At 37.2% G+C, this 27030-nt stretch overlaps 2 protein-coding genes across 2 annotated transcripts; both read left to right on the plus strand.

Moving 5' to 3' along the window:
* The first annotated feature begins 1771 nt into the window (after positions 1-1771).
* mcm4 (minichromosome maintenance complex component 4) lies at positions 1772-15184 on the plus strand. Its single transcript, XM_030160217.1, has 17 exons — positions 1772-1832; positions 2539-2616; positions 3794-3952; positions 4050-4213; positions 4874-4975; positions 6057-6152; positions 6245-6340; positions 6457-6595; positions 6792-7012; positions 7149-7269; positions 10039-10298; positions 11640-12005; positions 12118-12245; positions 12422-12629; positions 12718-12946; positions 13642-13775; positions 14580-15184. The coding sequence occupies exons 2-17, from the start codon at positions 2553-2555 to the stop codon at positions 14673-14675; spliced, it is 2583 nt and encodes an 860-aa protein (XP_030016077.1). The 5' UTR covers positions 1772-1832; positions 2539-2552; the 3' UTR covers positions 14676-15184.
* Positions 15185-20529: 5345 nt separating this feature from the next.
* ube2v2 (ubiquitin-conjugating enzyme E2 variant 2) lies at positions 20530-26674 on the plus strand. Its single transcript, XM_030160768.1, has 4 exons — positions 20530-20643; positions 25239-25387; positions 25499-25624; positions 25813-26674. The coding sequence occupies exons 1-4, from the start codon at positions 20631-20633 to the stop codon at positions 25957-25959; spliced, it is 435 nt and encodes a 144-aa protein (XP_030016628.1). The 5' UTR covers positions 20530-20630; the 3' UTR covers positions 25960-26674.
* Positions 26675-27030: the final 356 nt, after the last annotated feature.

The raw sequence follows: 27030 nt of genomic DNA on the forward strand, positions 1-27030 counted from the left end.
TTGTCAGCCCATGTCACCTCACTGTCTATTGACTGAACAGTCTGTAATGAATCAGGCTGGTGGTTGATTACAAATACTCCCTCTTATTATTCATGAGTTAATAAGTTTTGCTTTGGTTAATATTGACAGTGTAAATAAAGTAGAGACACAGGGAACTGGCATAGTTTGATAAGAGAATAAAGAAGAGGAAGGAAATATCCCACAGTTCATCTTATCTTTTAAAGACCACCTTAAATGGCACGAGTGTTGATACTTCTCGGAAATGCTCCTGTTTTTTTCCCCATAGGAAGTGTGCTGTACTTTTCCTCTCTTCTTCTTGTTTTTTGAATGGAAAGTGCTCTCCCTGGCGGCCATGTAACGCACCTGCAAGATAATATCACCTATGCACACCACACAAAAAGACTTTATTGTGATCCATAAACATTGTCAGGTTCTCACAAGGGAAATAAATATTTTTTAACCTTGTGAAACCCACAAATGGATTTTGTATTGACTTTCACAAAAAATGCCATCATCTGCAAAGGACATTCCAAGAAAGAAAGAAAGAAAGAAAGAAATGTGTTTGAAAAAAAATGTGGCATAGGAGGCCAGAGTTTCACTTTGAGTCACTGTTTCACTTTATTTTAACTTTTAATCACTGTTTCACTTTCATTTTATATTAAATCCCTATTTCACTTTAAATCACTGTGCCCTGAAATGTGTAAATACTGTACATTGGCAATACATTTAGTGTTTCTACAGATTTTTAAATTAGAAGTATTTTGTTTACCGTATTGTACAGGAAGTTTTTTTAGAGTAATTTCTTTAGCAAGTTTTTTTTTTTTTTTTTTTTCTCGAGTATATATTAACCTTAATGTCAACCTGGTTACTAACCCATCTGTTTTGTTCTGCCTGTTTTTTTGTCTTCTTGAGCTGTATTCAGAGCTGCTGAATACTTCAATTCCCCTCAGAATTGATAAAGTATCTATCTATCTATCTATCTATCTATCTATCTATCTATCTATCTATCTATCTATCTATCTATCTATCTATCTATCTGTCTGTCTGTCTGTCTGTCTGTCTGTCTGTCTGTCTGTTATCTATCTATCTATCTATCTATCTATCTATCTATCTATCTATCTATCTATCTATCTATCTATCTATCTATCTATCTGTCTGTCTGTCTGTCTGTCTGTCTGTCTGTCTGTCTATCATAGGAAATAAAAGAAACAAAGAAACATTTGTTCACCTACAATGTTCACTGCATACTCTCAAACTATTTTAAACCATAAATTATTCATTTCAAGATGACCAAAAGTATTGCCCGAGAAAGACGGAAAACAGGCATTTCTTTTATAAATATAAATACAATATAAATATTTTAGTAAAAAATTATTTGTAAAATATGTATCAATAAAATGTTATTTTGAAAGTCGTAACTGCACAACTAAACTGTAATTTTAAGCACTGTTAAGTGATTTAGATTTTATTTTCCTTTCTATTTGATCATATTTCCTCATCGTCAATGCCAGACCAAACCATTTAATTTCGGGGTACTTAGAAATGACAGAGGGGCTGCAGATCATATGTTCGCTGGTGTCAGGTGATTATTATGTTTCTTATTTGATAAGAGATATGTTTTGGTACATTTTAAACACTCGCTTGATCAAAAGAGAAACATATTAGGATAACCGTAAAGAACAGATCTAAAGAAACCCCCCTCTGTTGTGAAACATTCCCCGGGAAGACCAGGGCAATACTGGCTTCCTATTGGTCCAAAGTTCCCCGCGAAAATAGCGTCATCCACAGTTTCGCGCCACATCTGCACCACTCGGACGTACATACAAGAGCAGGTAAGATTTTGTTCATTATATGCAGCTTTTTTGTCATTAAACTTTGGGTGTTTTCATTTCATCCAACGTATAATTTCAACGCGCATTGATGTGAACACGCATGGACTCTTTTTATTTGCTTAGTTACTCGTAAAGGTGTTAGGTTTAGGTTATAGAAGTTCTTCAGTCACAGCTCATTGTCTCCTTTGCAGCCACATGTCAGATGGTGGAAGACATTCGACCAGTACATTAGAATCCTTCTGTAAAAGTGTCAAAAACAATGAAAAACACCCAGAAATGAACGCACATTAGTGGTGGTGTGATGAGTCAAAACGTCAAAATAAAATGGGCCTAAACTTTTTTTTTTTTTTAATTAAAGAATGTGTTAAATACAGATGCTTAAACGCATAAAACAAGGTATTACTGAAAATAGCTGCTCAGATAATGTTAACCAACAGAAACAGTCACTTTTACTGTTTTTACTCTATTGTGTGTAGTACTTTGCATTGTTTTCCATTTGCTTTGTTCTATAACTGCAGACACATTGAGGAAAACTAATACTGAGGTTTTAATATTCAACAGTTGAAATGTCTAGCCTCCTTTAGAAGGTCAGAAACTGAAGCCACTGAAGTAATGCATGTAGATCAGTATTTTTTGTTATCTGTGGCAGCCATTCCAGTTTCCATGGAATCTAAAGTTAACCTATTTTATTGAATTTCATTGGTAGATACTGAGAAAACCATGTCTTCCCCAACATCAACTCCTGGAGGCCGCAAGCGTGACAGGAACACCAACCCATCCACACGTAAGTTTTTTTTTTTTTTTTTTTTCTTGTTGGATTTACCCATAAAGACCCAAATAGCCACCAGTGATCAAAATTATTAACTGATATAAAAAGGTATATCCCTATTGATCCACTCATCCTATCAATACACATAGATAATTGTTGTAAAATGCAGTTTGTCATCTTTTCATGGTCATCAGATATGACCCATTTGGAAGTTCAAAGGCTCCATAGTGAACATGAAAACACGTCATTTTGTACAACAGTGATTCACCAGTAAAACCAATGGAGTTGGATCAGTGACAGTGGGTGGAGACACTGGGTTTATGTTCATTAAATGATATACTTTACTGAAAAAGTTACTTTTTCTTACATTTTCTGTGTTTTTGGTTTAATAACCCTCAAATGTAATCTCAGCATGATGTTTAAAGTACATGATCGGTAAATTAAATATCAGAGAATACCTGTTTTTCACTGAAAAAGTGCAAAATTGAGAGGGTAATATTATGTTAAATGGAGATAAATCACTTAAAGGTTAAATCTGGAGGAGAAATTAATTTGGGAGTTGTCACAAAAGTAGCCCTGGGTTTTTATGGGTTAAGTGAAAACTTGTGGTTTCAGGTTCCTTAAGGTTTAAATGCCCAGTAGATAAGTGAATTTTTATATAATGTTTATATAGTTTGCAGCAGAAAAAGCCAATAGTTGATTATTTGGCTGATGCGCCTGAAAGACACTGTTGAAAATCTGAAGTCTTTACCTAAATGGAAATCATTACAAGATTAAAGAGTCCTTTATTGTCATAGTATACACAGAGCATGCACAACAAAATGTGGACATGCTTATGGAGACGGTGCTTGAGTTAAAAAAAAAAAAAAAAAATCCACAATATAAAATTTAATATATAGAAGTTGGAACACATAAATCAATGTAAGGAATACCTAGGTATGCAAGTAAAGCTTTATCACTGGGGATCAAACTCAAAGTAAATCATTGATATATCTGAAACTGAATCTAATTTAAAACTCATCTTCTCCCCGTTCCAGTTGAGAAACCCTAAATTAACAATCAGCCACACTACTGGAATAGTTGGAAAATATTCTCTCAGCCTCTCTCTGCTCTCTGTTGTTTGCCATTTTTAAGTTGATAAAAGCTTACGTGTACCTCTATTAATGTCTTCTCTCTTCCTGTGTGACCCCAGCCAGCAGTGATGGCCCCACTTCGCCTCCCTCTCAGCGTCGCAGAGGCCAGGACTCGTCCACCGGGGACCTGATGCCCATGCCCACCTCCCCTGCCACTGACATGCTCAGTCCAGCAGCAGCTCAGGACACGTCTCTGTTCTCCAGCCCACGCCCCTCAGGTACAGAGCGAGTCCATTTGGTCTTTATTTGTTTTAATCTTCACCCATCCCGAGGAAACTGTTTACATCGATGTGCTAAATGTCTCCTTTTTAATAGTCCTTCCCAATGAAGTGGACATGAGCTCCCCTCTTATGTATGGGACCCCCAGCTCCAGGGTGGAAGGGACCCCTCGCAGTAGTGTGCGTGGGACACCTGCCAGACAGCGTGCAGATCTTGGATCAGTCAGGAAGGCTCCCCAAGTTGATCTTCAGTCTGAGCCGGTCAGTCAGTGATGTGAAACTCTCACTGTATTGATTGTATTTTCAATCACTCAACCTTTATTCAAACTCCTATGTACTTGGTGAAGATGTAGTTTGCAATACTGTCACCTTCTTAAAAAAATTCCATAAGTCAGTTTTTTCAGGAAATACAAAAAACTCAACCAGGAATTGAGTATTTGATGATTTTTGGAAAAAAAAAAAGACAATTATTTTAGGAAGGTGATTATATAAGAGTAACAGAAACACAATAAAATACTCAGTAATAACAAGGGAACATCAGTTTAATCATGAAAATAATTGGAGTCACGTAAAGTATAAAGCAAGTGAATTATATTTTGCTTCTAGCAGAGAAGTAAAATGTGAAATAATTTAATTGAAATGCCCTGAGGATAAAATGAATTAACTTTAATACATTTATGCAGTGTTCAAAGTTGCAGGTGCACAGTGACTAAAACTTGTTTCCAACTCATTAATGGAAACTAAACTTCCAGTATACAGCTGATGTCTGCAGCATAATCCTGTCGTTTGAGTGTGTATGATAAGAGGCCTCACAAAGAAAATAATGAAGTGGCTAAAAATCCTAAGGGCCTTAGAAATAATGTGCTATATTTTACTGAGCTATAAACCAGAATTCATTAACGCTGTCCACTGTTTTTCCAGGCGGGGGCTGACGGTGCAGTGGCCAGTGAGTCAAACGCAGGCCAGAGGCTGGTCATCTGGGGAACGGATGTCAACGTGGGAACCTGTAAGGAGAAGTTCCAGGTATGAAAAGAACAAAATCCCACATTTCAGATCTTTAACCCATAAAGGCCCTGTGCTACTTTTGTAGCGATTACAAAAATAAATTTTTCTCTCTATTTAACCTTTTTAAGTGTTTTATCAATATTTACAGGGTTCCGGCGAGGTCTTAAAAAGTCTTGAATTTCTAAATCTGCATTTAATACCTTTTAAAAAAATATATTTTTTAAAGGTGTTAAATTTGATATAATAGGTCTTAACTTATATTGCCATAAACCTGTTGGCTGTATTGTGTTTAAATGTGTCAGTTAAATGTCCAAGATGCAAAGAAAATAACGTTATTCTACCTGAAAATATGTATTGAAAATAGGAACTAATTATCACTAACTTTGCAGCCCCTGGTGAGAAATGATCATGTGACATTTAGTTCTATGTACAGTATGTATGTAATATTCAATCTCTGCTGATGTAAATAAATGTGTTTTCCAGAATTTTTGCCAGTATGGTGGCGAAATGGGCATTCAATTCTATTCTAAGTAGTCTTTAAAAGGTCTTAAAAACTCTTAAATTTAACTTGTAGGAACCCTGTATTTATTAGAATATTATCCTCTGCATTTTGCGTTTTTTAAGTGAAAATCATGTGTTTTCCTATGTTTAATTCACCAATCATGTAGATGTTTATAAAACCTCAGATTAAAGTTGAGGGTTATTATATCAGAAATAGAGAAAACTGAAGAAAAAGTTACTTTATTAGTCAATATATCATTAACTGAATATTAACCATCTCTCATTTTTCAAACTGGTGATAAGTGACTGTTTTTTTTTTTACTGGTGAATCAATGTTGTAGAAGATGACTGCGTTTCTATGTTCACTATGGAGCCTCTCAGCGTCCAAATGGGTCATATCTGATGACCATGAAAAGATTATAAACTGTATTGTACACCAATTATTTACATGTATTGATAGGATTATTGGATCAGAAGTTATTAAATGTTTCAGACCAGTAGATGGTGTTCGTCACCAGTGGCTGTTTGGGTCTTTGAGTTAAAGACGACCTTCATTCATAGTTTGTAAGCGTGTCTGTTTACATGTTTGGCGTTACAGAGGTTCCTGCAGAGGTTTATCGACCCGACCTCCACTGAAGATGAGAACGCCGGTTTGGACCTGAATGAGCCGTTGTACATGCAGAAACTGGAGGAGGTAATCCACTTGTGTGGTTATTACATTGTATTCAGTAATGCTGTTTAAGTTAATACTGAACACAAATATCTCCTCCTTATCTCGCTCCTCAGATCAGTGTGGTCGGTGATCCTGTGTTGAACGTGAATTGCCTGCATGTTCAGTCGTTTGATGCAGAACTTTACAGGCAGCTCATCTGCTACCCTCAGGTAACATCTGTTATTCATCTTACTCTTGTGTACACTACAGTTCTGGTTGTTGATGTTGACTTTCCAGTAGCTGCCAGTGCACTGATGGTTATAAATGACTTATTTATTTTTTACAGGAAGTCATCCCCACTTTCGACATGGCGGTTAATGAGCTTTTCTTTGAGCGTTTTCCGGACTCTATTCTTGAGTACCAGATCCAAGTACGCCCCTACAACGCCTTGAAAACCAGAAACATGAGGAGCCTCAACCCAGAAGGTGTGTGGAGTCATAACCCCAGCCTGGTGTCACTGAATACCTATAAAGTGAAATCACACTTATAAAGGCCACGTTTGCGTGACATTCTGTCCATATTTAGTGTGGGTTTTTTGCGAATATTGTTCATTGATTGATAAAATGTGAGGTATCAGCTTCAGGGTAAAGCTTCTGTGTGCCTTATGTGTTGCCTCGTCAGACATCGATCAGCTGATCACCATTAGCGGCATGGTGATCCGCACCTCGCAGCTCATCCCTGAGATGCAGGAGGCTTTCTTCCAGTGCCATGTGTGCGCCTACAGCACTCGGGTGGAGGTGGATCGCGGGCGTATCGCTGAGCCGGCTGTGTGTCGCCACTGCAACACCACCCACAGTCTGGCCCTCGTTCACAATCGCTCAGCCTTTTCAGACAAACAGATGGTGAGTGTTTGGAGTTGATAATGGGGCAGATTGCTTAACGTGAATGACACCTAGTCGCCGAATATGTCAAGTGGAAATTTGTGATGTGTTGCCGTTGAGGTCATGACATCTGTTCTCTTTTCTTCCTCAACAACAGGTCAAGATTCAAGAGTCTCCTGAAGACATGCCTGCCGGTCAGACTCCACACACCACTGTCGTCTACGCCCATAATGACCTAGTTGATAAAGTGCAGCCAGGAGACCGTGTCAACATCACCGGTACGCTTTCCCAGCATGTACCTGGGGTGTCTTTTTTTTTTTTTTAATTTATTAGTTTATTGTATCGTGGACAATCCCAATTAACTAACTGTATCAATAACTAATATCCTGCTGTAGTCCCTGACCTGATGACAATAGGCACCCTAAAAAAAAAAACAATATATTACACACATTAATTAGAAAGATAGAGTTAAGACAGCTAAGAGCGGGGTCTTGAACGCATTTTCTTTCAGGGGCTACATTCAACCTAATTTGATCTCAAGTGGGCCGGACCAGTAAAATAATAACATAATAACCTATGAATAGTGACGACTCCAAATTTTTATCTTATAGTGCAAAAAACCCCATTCAATTATAAAAATACTTACTTTTATAAACTATCCAAACAAAAAAGATGTGAATAACCTGAAAAAGTGAAAGTGCAATTTTACCAATATTATGCCCCAACTTATCATTTATATATGTTCATTATGGATCAGATCTACAAAGACACTAAACACTTAGTAACAGTAAGAAAATTGTTAAAATGGGGCTTAATTTTCTTTAGACATTTCAGGTTGTTCATATTTGTTCAGGTTATTCACATTTTATTGTTACAGGATAGTTTGTAAATGTAAATATTTTCATAATTTAATGTTATTTTTTGCTCTAAAACAACGAGAAAAATGTGAAGTTGTTATTCTTTATAGTTATAATGTAATATTATTTTTTTCACATCGAACCTAGAGCAAAATACGGAGCCATTATTTTTTGTAGGTTATTATGCTGTTAATTTACTGTAGATCATATTGGTCTGTATGTGGAACCTGAACTAAAATGAGTTCGACAGCCTTGACTGTGGAATTTGTGCACTTTGCAAATTCATCCCATGGGCCGGATTGGAACCTTTGGTGGGCCGCATTTGGCCCCTGGGCCACATGTTTAAGACCCCTGGCTAAGAGACAAGATAAATCAATAAAGATAAAAGAGAACAGTGAAGCATCAGTACAATCATGCAGAGACAGCACATACAATCCAAACATACAAAGCACCACATTCAGTATAATCACACATAATACATCAGCACATAATCACAGACATCACATGTGGACAGACAGCATCCGTGATTATGACAAAGATAACACAGAGCCATAAGTTAGTGTGTACAGGTGTAGTTGTCTGCAAACCCTGTTTTTAATTTGGCTGTAAAATTGGAGTATGTATGTATATCTTTAATGTGGGTGGGAAGTGAGTTCCAGTTTTTCATTGTAGAATTCTTATTAATCAAATATACATGCTAGAATGTGTAAGAAATTGAAAAATGTTAAAATCTTAAATTTCCAGTGCCCCTGTTGACCTGACCCAAAAACTTAAATATAAAGATACAAAAGGAAAAACAGCCAGTTCTTTTTCTGCATTTTGCTGTTTTAAGATTCAAGAATGTTTGTCATTTTGTGTAGACCTAAGGAAGTTTAGACAGGTGGAGTGTAAGCTTAAATACTCAGATATATTAAATAAAAACAGCATAAACGCAATATAAAATACACTGAATGAACATGTATGTAGAAACAGTATGTACAGTAGAAAAATATATATGCAAATGAGTAGCAGCACAGAAGTATGAAAGTGAACAAGATTTATTGGTGTTTTTTTTTTATTGTTTTTGTAAAAGTATTAAGTAATAAAGTAGTTAAATATTCCATAAAAACTTGACATTATACCTTTAAAATATTTCCCCAAAGGAAAAGTTTTTTTTTTTTTTTACATTAAATGATTACTTTGATTGGAAACAGCACGATGCAAAAGTTTTTCCAGGTACATTTTTAATTTTTTTTAATGGAATGTCCTTTGCAGTGGACAGTGTTTTTAAATAAACCTGTGAAATTTTTGTCCACTACAGAGGACAAAAAAGCATTTCTGGGTCTCAGCAGGATGTGTGTTAAAACAGATGGACAATTTATCCATGAAACACATCTATAAAGGATGAGTCATTTACCAGAAAATTGTTAATAACATTAGCACATATGAATATGGGCACCGGTGTTATATACAGTATGTGAACAGTCCACACCAGTGCAAATTACATCTAATTCTGCTTTAGAAGTGGGAGGATGGGAAGAATCCTCCCAAAATTCTGTAAAAAAAAATGACTAAAGGTTAAAAAAAAGTAAAAGCCTGTTTTTATTTATCAAAATGTTTTTTCCCCTAGTTTTGGTTCATCAGGTTCTACTAATGACAATAATCTTGATTCTTACTCTTAACCTCCTAAGCCCTGGTGCCTCCAGTGCCTGAACCATGGTGTTACATGATGTTTGTAGCAATATACATGTTTTACATCCACGTAACCAGAACACAAGAGAATTCAAACAGGCACTTAAAGGGTTTATAGTCTAACAGTCCGAGACCAGCATATGTCATGAATAATTGAATAAAATAGACCAAACTTTGCACCGCTAAACTAACACTAAGCAGATCCAACAGTACAAGTATTATTTCTCTACCACTAAAACTCACCAAATGATTCAAAGACGAGCAAAATAAAGGTTACATTGTGATACAGGGATGTATTTTGTCTGACTTTTGCTGATTTCCGATCATAACGCTGTTTTATATGAATGAAACTTCAGCGTCTACAAATCCATTGTTTTATGTTACATTGAAATGATTCCGACTGAAAACAAAGGTTGTTTTTCTTGACTTGATAAACTATTCATAAGTGGATCAGATCAGGGTAATTGATTGATTCCCTCCTGATCAGACATCCTAACAGGCCTCCACACATCCCTACAGGTATCTATAGAGCTGTCCCCATGCGTGTGAACCCACGTCAGAGCAACGTGAAGTCCGTGTACAAGACTCACATAGACGCCATCCACTTCCGCAAGACGGACGAGAAGCGCCTGCATGGTTTGGACGAGGACGCCGAGCAGAAGCTTTTCACAGAGGACCGAGTCCAGACCCTGAAGGAGCTGGCAGCCAAACCAGACGTCTATGAGCGCCTCTCCTCTGCACTGGCACCGAGTATCTACGAGCACGAGGACATCAAAAAGGTGTGTAGTTGAACTCCAGCCCTTGGCTGCTGCAGCATTTTTACTGCACAGCGTATAGTTCCCATTGTGACATTTAACATCGAAGCTGCAGTTTGAAGAAGAAACACAGGCATCATTATTGGGCCTGTGTTAATTATTCCACTTCATTACAACTTTCTGAGCTGATCACTATCATTTTTGCCAAATTATTTCCATTCACCTTTATTAAAACAGCAGGATGATACTAATTCATGGCATGATTCTTTCAGTTCTCAATGCATCCATGACATTCACCATTGTCTGAGTCTGCACGAAGAACCTGACTTCATATATTTTGGTCAGCCATAATGACAGTAATTCCTTTATGTATTCTTAATCTGTCAAGTGCAGCTTTTGTTTACAAGTTTTAAAAATGTAGTTTCTCTTCACCTTCTTATATGTGTATTAATCAGTGTACTACCTGTTGTAATGCAGAATCAGTACAGAAACATCTAAATGATATAAAAAATAAACCTCATCAACCCAAATCAATGCTTTTAAGGTACCTTAAGTTAAAACTTTTTCTTGCTGCACGACTTCATGACTAAACTACTAAAATCTTTGCATCTACTATAGCCAGTCATAGAATAGATCTTTATTGTCACTGTCACAGGAACAATGAAAATCAGTTTAGCAGCTCAGTTCAATTTAGCAGCAAAACAATTAGTGCAAAAGGGACTGTATAAGAAAAATAAAAAATTTCGCACAGTATTAAAGAAATGGTTGGATTGTGCAAAGGCGCCAGAATAAAATATTAATACACATGTGCTACTTAAGTACTACTAGAACTTCTGAAATGAACAATCATACCTGTCAGTCTGCAAACAATGATATATTCTAAGTGTTTGGACCAAGTTTTCGTGTTTTTTTGTTTGTTTTTTTTTGCATTCAACTTGAAGTATATTTAGTAAAACAAAGATCGTGTGGACTGATTTTCAGGTTTATGTATTTTTAGTTGGAGGGGAAATGCACATTAAAACAATTATACAAAAATTGCTTTATTGAAAAAATCCAATAAAATGGCAATTAATGAATGAAAATACAGCTGTGAAAATGGTGAGGAGATAAAAGGCTAAGAATATTACACATACGGCTGCAAACAGTGTCTAATAGGCAGATTGATGTGGATTCAGTAGTTTCGATGGCGTTCCTGTTAAAGCAGATGCTGGCGTCTCAGCGCATTAAAAGGACAGATGTAATTAGTGACATCGCCCACATTCAGACACCTACGAGTACAGTATCTGATGATTCACCAGTATGTGAACAGAAAATATCAGTTCCATCTGGGGTTAGTTAATAAATGTGTCGTCCTGTATGTTCCAGGGGATCTTGCTGCAGCTCTTTGGTGGCACCCGGAAGGACTTCAGTCAGACCGGCAGGGGACACTTCCGCGCCGAGGTCAACATCCTGCTCTGCGGCGACCCCGGCACCAGTAAGTCTCAGCTGCTGCAGTACGTGTACAACCTGGTTCCCCGTGGCCAGTACACGTCAGGAAAGGGCTCCAGCGCTGTGGGTCTCACCGCCTACGTGATGAAGGATCCAGAGACCAGGCAGCTGGTACTGCAGACCGGAGCTCTGGTGCTGAGCGACAATGGCATCTGCTGCATTGACGAGTTTGACAAGATGAGTGACAACACGCGCTCGGTGCTGCACGAGGTCATGGAGCAGCAGACTCTCTCCATTGCCAAGGTACATTTGACAACGTCTGAAGCTGTACACAGGCAGATTGGAAGCTGAATTTACTAGAGAAATTTGTTCTTACTTTCTGTCTTTTTTTTTTTTCTCATTTTCCCACCTGCAGGCTGGAATCATTTGCCAGCTGAATGCCCGCACTGCTGTTTTAGCTGCTGCCAACCCTGTTGAATCTCAGTGGAACCCCAAGAAGACCACCATTGAGAACATTCAGCTGCCTCACACGTTGCTGTCCAGGTAAATTTGTGGTTGGCAGGATTTTTCAGCTTTAGTAGAGAAATGATAAACAGGCTGAAAACTGGACAAGACAAACTACACTGATGATAGATCTTTTTGCTATTAAGCGTATAGAACGGACACATTTATGTTCTCAATATTACTGATTTTTAACCCATCGTTTTGTTCTCCATCAGATTCGATCTCATCTTCCTGATGCTGGATCCTCAAGATGAAGCTTACGACCGCCGGCTGGCCCACCACTTGGTGTCGCTGTACTACCAGAGCGAGGAGCAGATGGAAGAAGAGTTCCTCGACATGGCTGTGTTGAGGGACTACATTGCATATGCACGAACATACATTAATCCACGGCTGAGCGAGGAAGCCAGCCAAGCCCTCATTGAGGTGCGTCATCCCCATAAATTCCCAAACAGATCTGACCTTTTTTTGTGCTGTTTTGTCATCCACTGACATTGTGCTTTTCGGTCTTTAGGCCTACGTGGACATGAGGAAGATAGGCAGCGGCCGAGGCATGGTGTCCGCCTACCCCAGACAGCTGGAGTCCCTGATCCGCCTGGCTGAGGCCCACGCCAAGGTGCGTTTCTCTGAGAAGGTGGAGACGATCGACGTGGAAGAGGCTAAACGGCTGCACCGGGAGGCCCTGAAACAGTCGGCCACTGATCCCAGGACGGGATTTGTCGATATCTCGATTCTTACAACAGGTAAATAAAGAGCCCTGTGAATTCCAACTTGCAATTGTAGATGTAATGACACTTATATGTACACAGCTCTTTCATGCAGTATGCGAAGACTAAGTTTAATGTCACTTGAAACGACCAGGCGATACATCAAGTTGAATCGATTTTTTTTTTTTTTTTTTTTAATAAATTATTCAATTGCAATTTTCCTGAATCAAGGCTTCGTTTCCTTAATGTCGCTGCAGCTAAACATTGGTACCACTGTTGGTTCACATGGACGCTTATTGTGACGCACACAATGCCAGGATCGAAAAAGTTGTACGTTAGTTGCATCTCAAAGTATTAGCAATTTAGTAAGTTGCATACAAATTTGCTGAAGACAGCAGTGCACATATTGTTTGTAGATATCACTTAATTTGTTTATTCGTGTATTATTCTGTTTGTTAATATTTTTACATATATTTTTGTTATTTCTATATAGATATTTCCTTTTACTTTTTTTACTTTTTGTGGTTGTTTCAGCTGGTTCCAGAACTGAGAACAAGTTGCTTGTCATTTTCAGACACATCTTTTTCACATTTTTAGTGTTTTTTGGTCCACTCTAATTGTTTTATCAAATAGAAGACGATTGTTAATAGCTGCACCTCTGTTACTGTACTCTTTTTGTACCATATTAAAATGCTTCAGATTACAGCATATCTCATTGTTTTGTGTTTCAGGTATGAGCGCCACAGCCCGCAAACGTAAGGAAGAGGTCGCCCAAGCACTGAAGAAACTCATCCAGTCCAAGGGAAAAACACCTGCCATGAAATACCAGCAGCTGCTCGAGGACCTCCGAGGACAGTCTGAAACTGTAAGTATTCCATCTTACTGCTTTTAGCATCGCAGAGCAGCACACAAGAAAATATTTGAAAGGAAAAAGAGTACTCTGATTTGGGTTTTGGTGACGTATGAGACAGTCGTACACCGTTGGATGTTGGGTAGTCAGTATTCAGATACATCAGGAGTGAAATCTTTTTTTTTTTTTTTTTTTTTTTTTTTAACTTAAGTTTTTATTGAAATTTTATAAACACAGTCACCAAAAACAACAAACAAACCTTGCATGGGTACACTACACGACACTACATTCACATTATTCAGTCCAGCCATCATTCCGAGCTCTGTAATCAGTCCATTTATTCCATTTTTTGTCCATTTGTGCTTCTTGTAGTTGTAGTTTGTGAGTTATTTTTTCCATTATATATATATTCTTTCAATAATTGTGATTTATTGTTTTTGTTGTTGGTGGGTCTGTCTTTCCCCAGTTCCTTGTAACAGCTTTTTTGCAAGCCACTAAACATACCTTAACCAAGTATATGTTGTTTCACACTATATTTCCATCAGACAAGTTACACAAATACAATACATCACAGCACATTGGAATCTCATACCCCATTATTTGTTGTAGCACTCCACACACCATCTCCCAAAACACAGTTATTTTATCACATTTCCAAAAGACATGTGTGTGATCGACATCAAATTCTCCACATTCCCTCCAATATTTCTGCTGTCTGTTTTAAGAAGTGAAATCTTCCACATTGAGGTGGAAGTCATCTGTTAAATTTTTTTGTCAAAATCCTATAACGTCTTCCCTTGTTTGTCATCCTGTTTCCAGGCAATCACAAGGGAGCTGTTCGACGAGGCACTTCGCGCTCTGGCTGACGAGGATTATTTGACAGTCACTGGAAAGACTGTTCGTCTACTCGCCTAAGGCACACCCTACAATTATGTACAGTTCTTAATTTGCAATCCTATCCAGTGTCAACCTATTTCTCATAACTGGGAATGATTCAGAATGACCAGATGACTCATTGAGACTTTTGACATCTTTCACTAGCAATTGATGGAGAAAATATTTAAATGCCATTGTGTTTCATTGTTGAATTTGTCATTAATTCTATGTAAAGTGCTTGTTTAGCTGTTTGTATTCTGTGGTTTAAAGCCTTTGAGCATCCAACATAATGTCTGCCTTTATTTTGTGTTTGGGGATGTGATTCATATCAGATTTATACACTGTAGTCACTGGGTTTGTATATACCATATGTTCTAAGACATAGTACACTTAAGACATGACATTTTCTTTTTTTTTTTTTCTAAATACTGTTACTACTCCAAAGTACTTATTACCACAGATGACTCTTGTTTTCATTTGTCCTTGCCTTGTAGCTTGCATTGACTGCTTGTTCATAGCAAGAAAATAAAAAATACCTTTTGAAGATGCTTGAAAAATTTGTTGTATGTGGTACACTAGTTTTATCTCTTTTTTTTTTTTTTTTTCCAGGGTTAATGATTTTTAAGAAATATCAGCAGTAAAATTACATGAGGATGAGAAAATAAATTTACAGTACGAAGCAAAGGTCTTAGGTAGCCTTTAGTTTTGCAGGGTTGTAATGTGTTTTGTCTTTTTCTAACAAGAAATATGCACAGTATTATGTTTATGTTTATGTTTATGTTTACGCATTTGGCAGACGCTTTTTTCCAAAGCGACTTACAGGGGAAAACCAATTAAATCACTCAATCAATCAATCAAATTTTATTTATATAGCGCCAGATCACAAAAAAGTTATCTCTTGACATTTTATATATAGAGTTGGTCAAAACCAGACTCTAAGTCAATTCTACAGAAACCCAACAGAATCCTCCAGGAGCAAACACTTGTGATGGTGACAGTGGCGAGGAAAAACTTCCCTTTAACAGGCAGAAACCTCGAGCAGACCCAGACTCCTGGAGGATGGCCGTCTGCCTTGACCAGTTGGGGTTAAAGAGAGAGAGTAGAGAAGGGGAAAAAGAGAGAGCGATAGAGATAGGGACTGGGGGAGAGGGGGAGAAGGGGGGAGTAGGGGGAGACACATGGAGGCGGTTGAGGATAAGTGAGTGGTGATGATGAGGGCAGGGAAGAGGCCGGACCACCGCAGCAGGTCCAGAGATAATCGTGAAAGAATCTGTGGTTGTCCTGGGAAAAACCTTATTAGAATATTTAAAATGGAATGTTTGAAAGTGCTAGGACAGGAGGTGCTCTCGGAAGAGCTGGGTCTTCAGGAGCTTCTTGAAGATAGGCAGGGATGACTCTGTTCTTGTAGCACTTGGTAGAGCGTTCCACCAACGTGGAACGACCCATGAAAAGAGCCTGGATTGTCTTGTACAAGGTCTGGGGACCACCAGACTACGTTCCCCAGACGAGCGGAGTGGTCGTGGGGCGACATAAGCTTTTATTAGTGCACCTAAGTAGACAGGAGCAGACCCACGGAGAATTTTGTAGGCTAGGATTAAAGATTTGAATTTGATGCGGGCAGCTATGGGTAGCCAGTGTAACTCAATGAGTAAGGGGGTGACATGTGCCCTTTTAGGCTGATTGAAGACCAGACGCGCTGCTGCATTCTGGACCATCTGTAGTGGTTTGACAACACAAGCTGGGAGGCCCGTTAGAAGAGCATTGCAGTAGTCAAGACGGGAGATAACCATAGTCTGCACCAGGAGCTGGGTGGCCTGTTTGGTTAGGTATGGCCTGATCTTTCTTAGGTTGAACAGAGTGAAACGGCATGATCGGGTGACAGAGGCAACGTGATCCGTGAAGGTCAACTGATTATCAATCATGACTCCCAAGTTACGTACTACACTGGTAGGAGCCAGAGGTATGGAGTCAATAGTGATGGAGATGTCCAGCTGTATGGTTGGCTTAGCTGGGAAGAGCAGCAGTTCAGTTTTGGACAGGTTCAGCTGAAGATGATGGGCTTTCATCCATGCAGATATGTCAGAGAGACAATCTGAGATCCGCACTGAGACTGTGGAGTCATCAGGTGGGAATGACAGATAGAGCTGGGTATCATCAGCATAGCAATGATTGAGTATTGAAACGTACACACACAAAAGTAAACCAACTAATCTGCTTCTGCTGGTAAAGTTTGTCTGAAATGCATGGGCACTCGTGCATTTCTCAGTCTTTGTAGTAGTATATTTATAGCTCGAATACATGCAAATATGTAGAGTACTTAATGCAATTATACAAAAAAATTTTGTGGAAGCTATGTGGGATCATCTGGACAAAGAGGATGAAAGACCATGAAAGCCTGTGGGACATTGTGAAAGACTATAGCACAGGTGTCAAACATGTGGCCCAGGGGCCAAAACTGGCCCGCCAAAGGGTCCAATCTGGCCTGTGGGATGAATGTGTGAAATGCAAAAAGTACACTGAAGATATCAATCAATTGTGTTTAAATCATTTTAGGTCAATTAAATCTAAAATGGGCCAGAACCAGTAAAACACTATCATTTCAACCTATAAATAAAGAAAACCACAAATTTGTCTTTGTTTTTGTGTAAAAAAGGTAAAATTACACAAAAATGTTATACATTTACAGACTAGCCTTTTACAAAAAATGTCAATAACCTGAAATGTCTTAAGAGAAGTCTGTGGAATTGTACCAATATTCTGCCTGTTACTACATGTTTTCTGTATTTGTAGATCCACTGTAATCTGTAAGTTATGATGCACATGTATAAATGATCAACTAAAGTGTAATATTGCTAAAATTGCACTTAATTTTCTTAACAATTTTTGGGTTGTTCATATTTGTTCACATGATATTCAAGTACAGTTTGTAGATGTCAACATTTTCATTATGGAATTTGACTTTTTTCACTCAAAAACAGACAAAACTTTGGTGTCGACATTATTTATCAGTTCTTATCCTGTTATTTATATTATTTTACTGGTCCGGCCCACTTTAGATCATATTAGTCTGTATGTGGCCCCTGAACTAAAATGAGTTTTAAACCCCTGGTCTATAATAACACAAGAATGTTTAAGTAAACATACAGAGTTGACGAGGTGATCACTCAGTCACTAAATAAGGACTATTAACTTCTGATTTTGTGTGTTTCAATACTGTGCACACATCTGCATATTTGTTCGAAATAAAGAACCATACCTATTACAACCCTACCAACACAAAAAAGATAAAGGCTTCCTAAAACTTGAAGAGTCGCATATCTTTTGGACGTGTAAAAATGCAAATATTTTGGAACCATGTTCAGACAATGGAGAACATTTTAAATTATAAAATTCCAATGGACCCCCAGACTATCTACCTTGGTCTAATACCTGATGATGTAATTAAAAGAGAAGACACTTATTTCAAATTTTAATTCTTGCCTGCAAAAAGGAAGTCACAAGGAACTGGTTAAAAAGTGACCCTCTTCGACCACAACAATGGCTGGACATTATAGAGGAAATGTATACCATGGAAAAATGAACATTTCAACTGAGGATTAAGATGGGAACTTTTAAGCAAAGATGGGAGAAATGGATCATATTCAAGGACAGTAATTCTTGATATCAGATCAAGTATGGAAATGCAGTTGAAGGCATAAGGAACAGCATACCCCCATGTTGTATTGTGTGTTTTTGTTTTGTTTTGTTACTGCACTGTAAAAGTGATTTAAAACATTAAAATAAAAAGTAAAAAAAAAAAACAAAAACAACTTGAGAGTACTGTATATTCCTGTGGGTTGAGACTGAATGAATGAATGAATGAATGAATGAATGAATGAATGAAAGCACATAAATCTGGGCAAGTAGTGTAGCAACCAATTCAGTTATATTTTATTTTCCTATATTATTTTTATATGATGGAATAATTGCAGATCAGGATGACTGATATTTATGGAAGTAAATCTGTCTCATCAGATTTTGAATAATAAAAGCCACTGAATTTCTTGCACTGAATTTTTTTGCACTGAAATTAAGTATCTTTTTTTTTTTTTTTTTTTTTTTTTTTGCAATGAAATTAATTATCTGAATTTTTTTGCACAGAAATTAAGTATCTGATTTTTTTTTTGCATCTGAATTTTTTGTGTTTGAATTTTTTGCATCTGAATTTTTTTGTATCTGAATTTTTTGCATCTGAATTTTTTTGCATCTGAATTTTTTGCATCTGAATTTTTTTTATTCTAAATTTGTGAACAGAGTTGAATTCAGAGACAAAAAATTCAGATAGTTTATTTCAGTGCAAAAAAAAAAAAATTGATGCTTACTTTCAGTGCAAAAAAAAAAATCAGATGCTTAATTTCAGTGCAAAAAAAAAAAAAAAATCAGATACTTAATTTCAGTGCAAAAAAAAAATTAGATACTTTCAGTGCAAAAAAAAAATTCCGATACTTAATTTCAGTGCAAAAAAAATTCAGATACTTAATTTCAGTGCAAAAAAAATTCAGATACTTGATTTCAGTGCAAAAAAAAATTTGATACTTTCAGAGCAAAAAGAAATACAGATACTTAATTTCAGTGCAAAAAAATTAGATACTTTCAGAGCAAAAAAAAATCAGATACTTAATTTCAAGGCAAAAAAAAAAAAAGATACTTTCAGAGCAAAAAAAAGTTCAGATACTTAATTTCAGTGTAAAAAAAAAATAAAATCAGATACTTAATTTCAGTGCAAAGAAAAATTAGATACTTTCAGTGCAAAAAAAAATTCAGATACATAATTTCAGTGCAAAAAAAATTCAGATACTTGATTTCAGTGCAAAAAAAATAGATACTTTCAGAGCAAAAAAAAAAAAAAAAAATTCAGATACTTAATTTCAGTGCAAAAAAAACCCAGATACTTGATTTCAGTGCAAAAAAAATTAGACACTTTCAGTGCAAAAAAAAATTTAGATACTTGATTTCAGTGCAAAAAAAAAATTAGATACTTAATTTCAGTGCAAAAAAATTAGATACTTTCAGTGCAAAAAAAAATTCAGATACATAATTTCAGTGCAAAAAAAAAAAAAAAAAAAATTCAGATACTTGATTTCAGTGCAAAAAAACACCAGATACTTAATTTCAGTGCAAAAAAATTAGACACTTTCAGTGCAAAAACAAAATTCCAAAACTTAATTTCAGTTGAAAAAAAAATTCAGATACGTGATTTCAGTGCAAAAAAAAATTAGATACTTTCAGAGCAAAAAAAATCAGATACTTAATTTCAGTGCAAAAAAAAAATCAGATACTTAATTTCAGTGCAAAAAAAAAAAATCAGATACTTAATTTCAGTACAAAAAATAAAAAATCAGATACTTAATTTCAGTGCAAAAAAAAAAATTAGAAACTTACTTTCAGAGCAAAAACAATTCAGATACTTGATTTCAGTCCAAAAAAAATGTGATACTTTCAGAGCAAAAAAAAATCAGATATTTAATTTCAGTGCAAAAAAAAAAATCAGATACTTATTTTCAGTGCAAAAAAAAAAAAAAATCAGATACTTATTTTCAGTGCAAAAAATAAAAAATCAGATACTTAATTTCAGTGCAAAAAAAATTCAGTGCTAGAAATTCAATGGCTTTTATCATTCAAAATCTGATGAGACAAATTTACTTCCATATATATTATTAAATTGGGATACATTTTTTTAAATACGCAGTAAAAAAAAAAAAAAAAAAACCGTGACTGTGACTGAACTACTTTTGGCTAATGTCTCCCTATTTAACAAAGGAAGGATAACCACTTAAATAGTCTTCTGTAAATGATAATAAAAGTCGTGGCAGGCTGACTGTCCCAGTGTGCTGTGCATGGGGGGCTTGCAGTGCAGTGGTCCGCCGGCTGCTGCTGCTGCCTGCCTGCTGTCGCTTTTGGTTTTAACCGCTGTGATGTCACAGCTCTGTGTGCTTCTGGACTCGGCTGAAGGAGATGGCCTCCTCAGGTTTGTGTGCCTTTAAACTAACATCTAAACCGACTTAAAGTGTGGGCGAAGCTAAGACCGGGCTGTCATCTCAGCTAGCAAAAGTGGCATTTTCTTACTTAAATTGTTTACAAAGTTGCTCGGAATTATAGTTTTCTGGAAAGACCTCCTCTCGGCAGAGCAGTGGCTTTGGAGCCACCGTGTTAGCTAACCTAGCTTAAAAGCACAGCGGTGAGACGCTACATAGCTGGCCCCGTGAGTTAGCTGAAATAGTCCACGGGGTGAAAGATATATGAAGATATTGCTGTAATTATTAGTATGTGTCACAACGCAAAGATGTTCGGTTAGATAGTGCAGCCAACTAGTTTAATACCGTGTATGAGTTGAGCTTAGTGTTAGAATAGTAAACAACCGCAGACAGCATTAGCTAGCCTAGCAAACTTAGCGACTAGAATATTCTAACACCGCGCGGCAGTGTGTGTCAGTCCCGTTATGCTTAGGTAGCTAATCACTCTGTCAGGATAAAACACTTTATTTGAACGGCCTAGGTTTGCATCGTTTGTTTCTTTTAGTAGCGATATGTTCCATTTGGTGAAATTAACGAAAGAGGGGTGGTGATTTCGATAGCTTCTCTGTGACTAATGGCACATTTCAACAGCACAACACTGGTGGGGAGGTTGTCCAGCAGGGGCCAGTCCTCTGCTCCGATCACCACCACTTCAATTCATTAATTTATTGTCCCTTTGTCACGATTTGCTACCGCTGACGAAGGATTATAAGCATGAAACAACTGTAGCTTCATAAAGAGCCAGGTTGCTCTCCATTACGGGGCGTGTAGCTAAAGAAACCTAGCGGATTGGTGTTCTAGTTGGCACGCTTTGTTTCAGAAAATAGTCGGGGCCCATGCTTTGCCTTAGCGCTCAGCAGGAAGTGTGATTGTTAAACTTGCAAAATAAAATCATGGCGTAAATGGTGAAAGATATGATGACTCAAAACAAGGAAATGTTAACTTTTCTTGTTCTCTTAAAAGGACTGAAGATTGAGGATAAGTGAAGTCATGTTAACATATGCTACTCAGAAACGAAACCAGCGCAGGTCATTTTGGCGCGACGTGCAGATTCATTTTTAACCCAACAAGGTTTAAGTTACCAACGCCTCATATTACATAACATAGGTTATAAAAAGGTCTGCGCTCGTTTAAAGTTGGACTTCAAAGTTATGGTATAGTTCTTGTAATGTGTTGAAGTGAGGTTACTCTGAATGAATGTATTTGACTTAAATCTAATGCATTCAGTCTGCAGGTGAATTTATACGACCTTAAACAGCACTGAGGTCAGTAAAAATATAAGGGAGGTGATTGGAAAAAGGCAAGCACAAACACTTATATCTGATAAATGCACGGATTGGAGTCAGTTTGATCCATCACCTGTCTGTTATTAATGTAAGGCAGTAGTGACCTAAGCACCCAATAATATCATTCTGTAAATACAGCTTTCACAAACAGCCTTTTACTGTAGGGAATCTGACAAAAATGCACAATAAACATGACATCTTGGTTATAAATAAATCTACATCTGACCATAAATACCTCTTTGGCAATAACTGTTGAACCATCTGTGATTTGTCTGTTCACACAATAACAGCCCCTCAGCATGACTTTTTAATATTTAGTTTTTGGACTATTGTTCCACTACATTACATGTTCCTAATTTAAATGTTACTTATCACTGAGAATGTTTGGTTTTACATTCATTAGTACAACTCATTTAATTATCAGAGTGTCTGCAGATCCTTAAAAATGTCTTAGAAAGTCTTAAATGTGATTGTCCTACATTAAGGCCTTAATTATCATTAAAATTTAGAATTAATGTTTAAAGATGGCACTTGGGGGCCTTAAGAATCCCACAGATAAAACAAATGATATTGCTGTATTTACTTTGGAACTCTTTGTAAAGAATTTGCCAAATTTACGAGCAGTCTTTAGCATGAAAGAGATGGGAGTGAGTGGAACCTCCAACAATCATTTCTAGGTGGAAGGGTTCAGGTATGAGCTTTAGTAGCTTGAGCGTCAGTAGCAGATATATTAGCCACAGAGAAATGTAAATATTACTTAAACTTGTTTACAACATGGTTAAGACTGGTTCAAGGTAATAACTATGAGGCCTGTTTTACTGCTATTTTTGTGAATGTATGGTCTTAAATTTGATCAAAGACACCTTGAAAAATATCTTAATCATAAATTTCGCATCCTCATACCTGCAGGTACCCTGCATTATTATAAACATTTCATTTGATGTTGACCAGTTTTTGGCCTCAGATTTACACATGTTGATTTCCTAGAACTTCAGCACAGTGGTCAAGTAATTATTTCCAAAGCTGTACTTTCTTAAGTTTTATAGACAACAAAATTTTTTGCAACATCAAACAGCAAAACGAATACAGCAAGTTTATAAAAGCTGATAAATAAGACTTGGCCTGTTAAAATTAGGGATTGATGAGTGTTGTTCAATCATGGCCAACACCAATACCAGTTATGGCTAACTGGGAGACAAATAACTGATAACTGGAATGGAAATACATTTTTATTTAAAAATGAAAGTCTTAGCCGATTAGGGAAATTGGAACCTGACACATTAGTAAATAATTCCATAAATGTGCTTTTCTCATTCAGGTGATGATAAGCTATCACTGGTGTCCCATGGATTAATGGTGGGACTGGGACTGCTTGAGACCCTGGAGCAGTGAATTTAGACAGAAAGCTACATATTAAACTAATTTATTTCATCAGATATTGCCTTAAATGCTTACAGGTAATGAAGAAATGGTGAATATCAGGCCTTGTAACTTGCCATGGCCAATAATCTGCCTCTTCCTGCTGAAAATGGTGGTTATAAAATAATTTTAAATGCTTGAGCCTTAGGTAGCATGTATGTGTGGATGATTGGCATGACTGGAAATGTGAAGCAAAAATGCCTCAATTTACTTCTGGTTACTGGCTGCAATGTAGGTAATAGACTTCACTCCTTCCGTATTGCACAGTAAGACTTGGATATACTTCCTGAGGTGTATCCATACCTCGGGTTCTAGATGTGGTAGTTTTTATGCTGTTGTGTATTCGTGCATGCTGTACCTCATATGTCCAGCAGTCACCACCGAAGTGTTCTGGGTATAGCAACGAGATTGTAAGGCTATTATATTCCAAAATTACTATTATGTTCCAAAATACTGGTCCTATCAGCTTGCCATTTTCACTACTCTGTTCCGTGACCAAAAATGCATAAGTATGCCTAGCTGCAGTTGTCAGCTCTTTCTGGATTTTGTCTGAATCCCAAGACACACATACACGCAGGCACATAGAGGCCAATTAGCTTTTATAATATAGATTTTTTTTTTTAAGTTAGTTATTTGACATTATAAAAACAAGTGATGCTGCCTTGGCCACGCCAACCCAAAAGATGCCCAGTCAGCATATGTGACATCCCTGTGTGTCTACTGATCATAGTCAGACCCACAACTTGTACCTGAGCCACATGACAAGGTGTTGTCTATAAATAAAACTTCAGTGTTTTATGGAACACAATATCAATTTGAAAACTGATGTGTAAACTACGATTAAGATGACTGTTGCTTGAACGTGGAGGAAGTGAAATGACAGATTTGGGGGCACAGGAAACTTAAAATATTTTCCGTCTTCAGCCACTTTCACATGGCCTTTTTAATACAAATGCTCTTTTCACTTCCTCTTCTGGGACTTCACTTCAGAGTCATAATTATGTACATCCTTATGTAAGTGCAGCCCCCTTTGGCTTGTAGTGAGCTGTAAGAGGTTCATCATTTCTACCAAGTGCTTGTCAGGCTGTGCATTAATGCCAACATTGGAGAACATTTTTCTAGTTACCAAACACTTTGTATGATTAGTTTTGAAAGACGGCATTATCAACTCATCTGTTACTACACTGGTCATAAGATGAGTGAATGTAGTCCTGAATCATTTGTTTAAAAATCAGCTGTATAGACTCATGTGCTCCAAATCTCATGACTGCTTCCTAATGGCTGTCAAGAATGATGATTTTATTAAGCTGCAGTGTTGTGCAGAAGCAGATATCAGTAGTAAACAGCTTTGAGAACAGTTTGTCCAATTAGATGCAGTTTCACTCTAGGTAAATAAGGATTTGCAGTAAACGCCACTTGCATGCATAGCACACATTTCATCAAGTTCCTAGCCAGTTCTGTGTCAAATATGTTTTAATACAGCTTTTCTGTGCACTGCAGAAGAACCACCTGACAAAACTTTGATAATGATGCCTTAGTAAAAGCCTTTCAAAGTTTACAGCAAAAATTTCTAATAGCAGACACACTGTTGTTTTGATTATTGACTTATTTATATAATCGCTTAGTGTTTCAGAGTCAGAGCGCCGCTTAAAAAAAAAAAAAAAGCCTTTCATAATTTCAGTGTTGCGTAATTCACTTTAGTTTTTGTTTATCCAAATCTGCAGCACATTTAGTGTACCAACAAAGAATAAAAGCACCAGCTGAAACCAGGAGATGTTTATTTCCACCTGCCGAGCACTCTTTGTTTATTTGCACTCGGCTTCATTGTTTTCTTTGCGTTGCAGGAGTTAAAGTTCCACGCAATTTTCGCTTGTTGGAGGAGCTCGAAGAGGGACAGAAGGGAGAAGGCGATGGCACAGTCAGCTGGGGCCTTGAGGATGATGAAGACATGACTCTCACACGGTGGACGGGCATGATCATTGGACCAGCAAGAGTAAGCAGAGAACGCTCCTCCGTTACAAGCCGCACATTGAGAAATCCCATGTAGATTCCATGACTAATGCAAACGTGTTTCCCTCTTTTTCTTTTTTTTTCTGCTCCTCAGACTAATTATGAGAACAGGATATACAGTCTGAAAGTGGAATGTGGACCTAGATACCCAGAGGCAGCCCCGACTGTTAAATTTGTTACAAAAATTAGCATGAATGGGATAAATAATTCCAACGGGACGGTAAGTGTAACTGACAAGGTTATGAATGAGTGTTTCTGTGTTTTCTAATTTGTTGGAGTCAGAAATTGTCGTGTGCTGCAATTTTGTGACAGGCAGATGTAATGTGCAATAACTCACTGTCATGGCGCTGTCACAATGATTGATACAGTGTTGTTTTTTTTTTTTTTGTCTGTGTTTTTGTCTCGCAGGTGGATTCACGTAGCATACCAATATTAGCAAAATGGCAGAATTCTTATAGCATTAAAATTGTTCTTCAAGAGTTAAGGCGTCTAATGATGTCCAAAGAAAATATGAAGCTTCCACAACCACCAGAAGGACAAACCTACAGCACTTAATCGTAATGGATTGTTTTGACCCTCTGTCTTAAACCTTACTCTTAGAAATATTGTGTAAAATCATCAAGAGGCTCACTTCGCACATCAACAATATCGTCTGCAAGAGCAAGATTGGACTTTCTTATTTCATAGCTCATTCGAGAAAAAAAAAAAATGTCCCTGCAGTTAAGCACTGAATAGATAGTTGAGACTACAAGACCACAGTTATCCGCCTTTAATAAAGATACTTTGACAATGACTTTTATGTTCGACCTGTTCCAGCTTGAGTGGGCTTGAAGAGGGAAGCATGACGCCACGCAGCGGCTGTACCAGAGTCCCAATAGTTTTATGTTCCAATGACTGATCACTAAAGTAAAAGGCAAGATGTGTGTATGAAGGCATGTTCTGTAACTAATATCTAGTCAAAGAGAAGCCACATTTGAGTTGTTAGTCAGATTTAGCAGGTTCCTTGAAATATCATGCAGATTGCTCAATATTGAACTGTGGCTGTAGTCTAAAAGTAGTGTCACAAGGTAAGAGATTTTTTTTTTTATAAATATATATATATATCTGTATTTGACACAATACCAATATGTTTCTGTTCTGCAGCTCTTTGACATGTAACAGACGTTGAAGCCTGTTCTGTTCTGAAACCCTTGCATTTAACTTCTAGTGAAAATGGCAGGTGTATGAACTTGTGATTTTCTGAAATTAAAATCACTGTCTGCGAAAAAAATCCCCAAAAATTCCAAGGTTGATATTTATTCACACTTCCAACTGAATGTAGAGTTTTCCCGTTTTCCAACAAGCGGGCGTGCATTGAGCGACAGTGGCTCGGCTGACAAGTCGACTTCTGGCAACTGGAGGCACGAGTCATGCATTATTTTGTGAGTAAGCTCTAGCTGTCCCTGTTGGGCCGTGTAATGGAAACCAGGTTAATGAAACTGCCGGGTGACACCGCACTGCACATATTTGATATGTGACTTGTGCCCATTAGAATAATATAATCAAAATGCCACTTATTGTATACCGTAGTTCTCATTTGGCATATTTATTAACAGAACAAGTCTATTTCTCCGTGATTGATGGTCC

The sequence above is a fragment of the Sphaeramia orbicularis genome, chromosome 17 (assembly GCF_902148855.1).
Source record: "Sphaeramia orbicularis chromosome 17, fSphaOr1.1, whole genome shotgun sequence".
Taxonomy (NCBI): domain Eukaryota; kingdom Metazoa; phylum Chordata; class Actinopteri; order Kurtiformes; family Apogonidae; genus Sphaeramia; species Sphaeramia orbicularis.

Bases quoted from the DNA above. Each gene is read 5' to 3' on its own strand.
- ube2v2 (XM_030160768.1), top strand. The intron at 25,388-25,498 runs GTAAGCAGAGAA...TCTGCTCCTCAG, and splicing joins TGATCATTGGACCAGCAAGA to ACTAATTATGAGAACAGGAT. The intron at 25,625-25,812 runs GTAAGTGTAACT...TTTGTCTCGCAG, and splicing joins TAAATAATTCCAACGGGACG to GTGGATTCACGTAGCATACC.
- mcm4 (XM_030160217.1), top strand. From the start codon at position 2,553: ATGTCTTCCCCAACATCAACTCCTGGAGGCCGCAAGCGTGACAGGAAC. The intron at 6,153-6,244 runs GTAATCCACTTG...CTCGCTCCTCAG, and splicing joins ACATGCAGAAACTGGAGGAG to ATCAGTGTGGTCGGTGATCC. The intron at 7,013-7,148 runs GTGAGTGTTTGG...CCTCAACAACAG, and splicing joins CCTTTTCAGACAAACAGATG to GTCAAGATTCAAGAGTCTCC.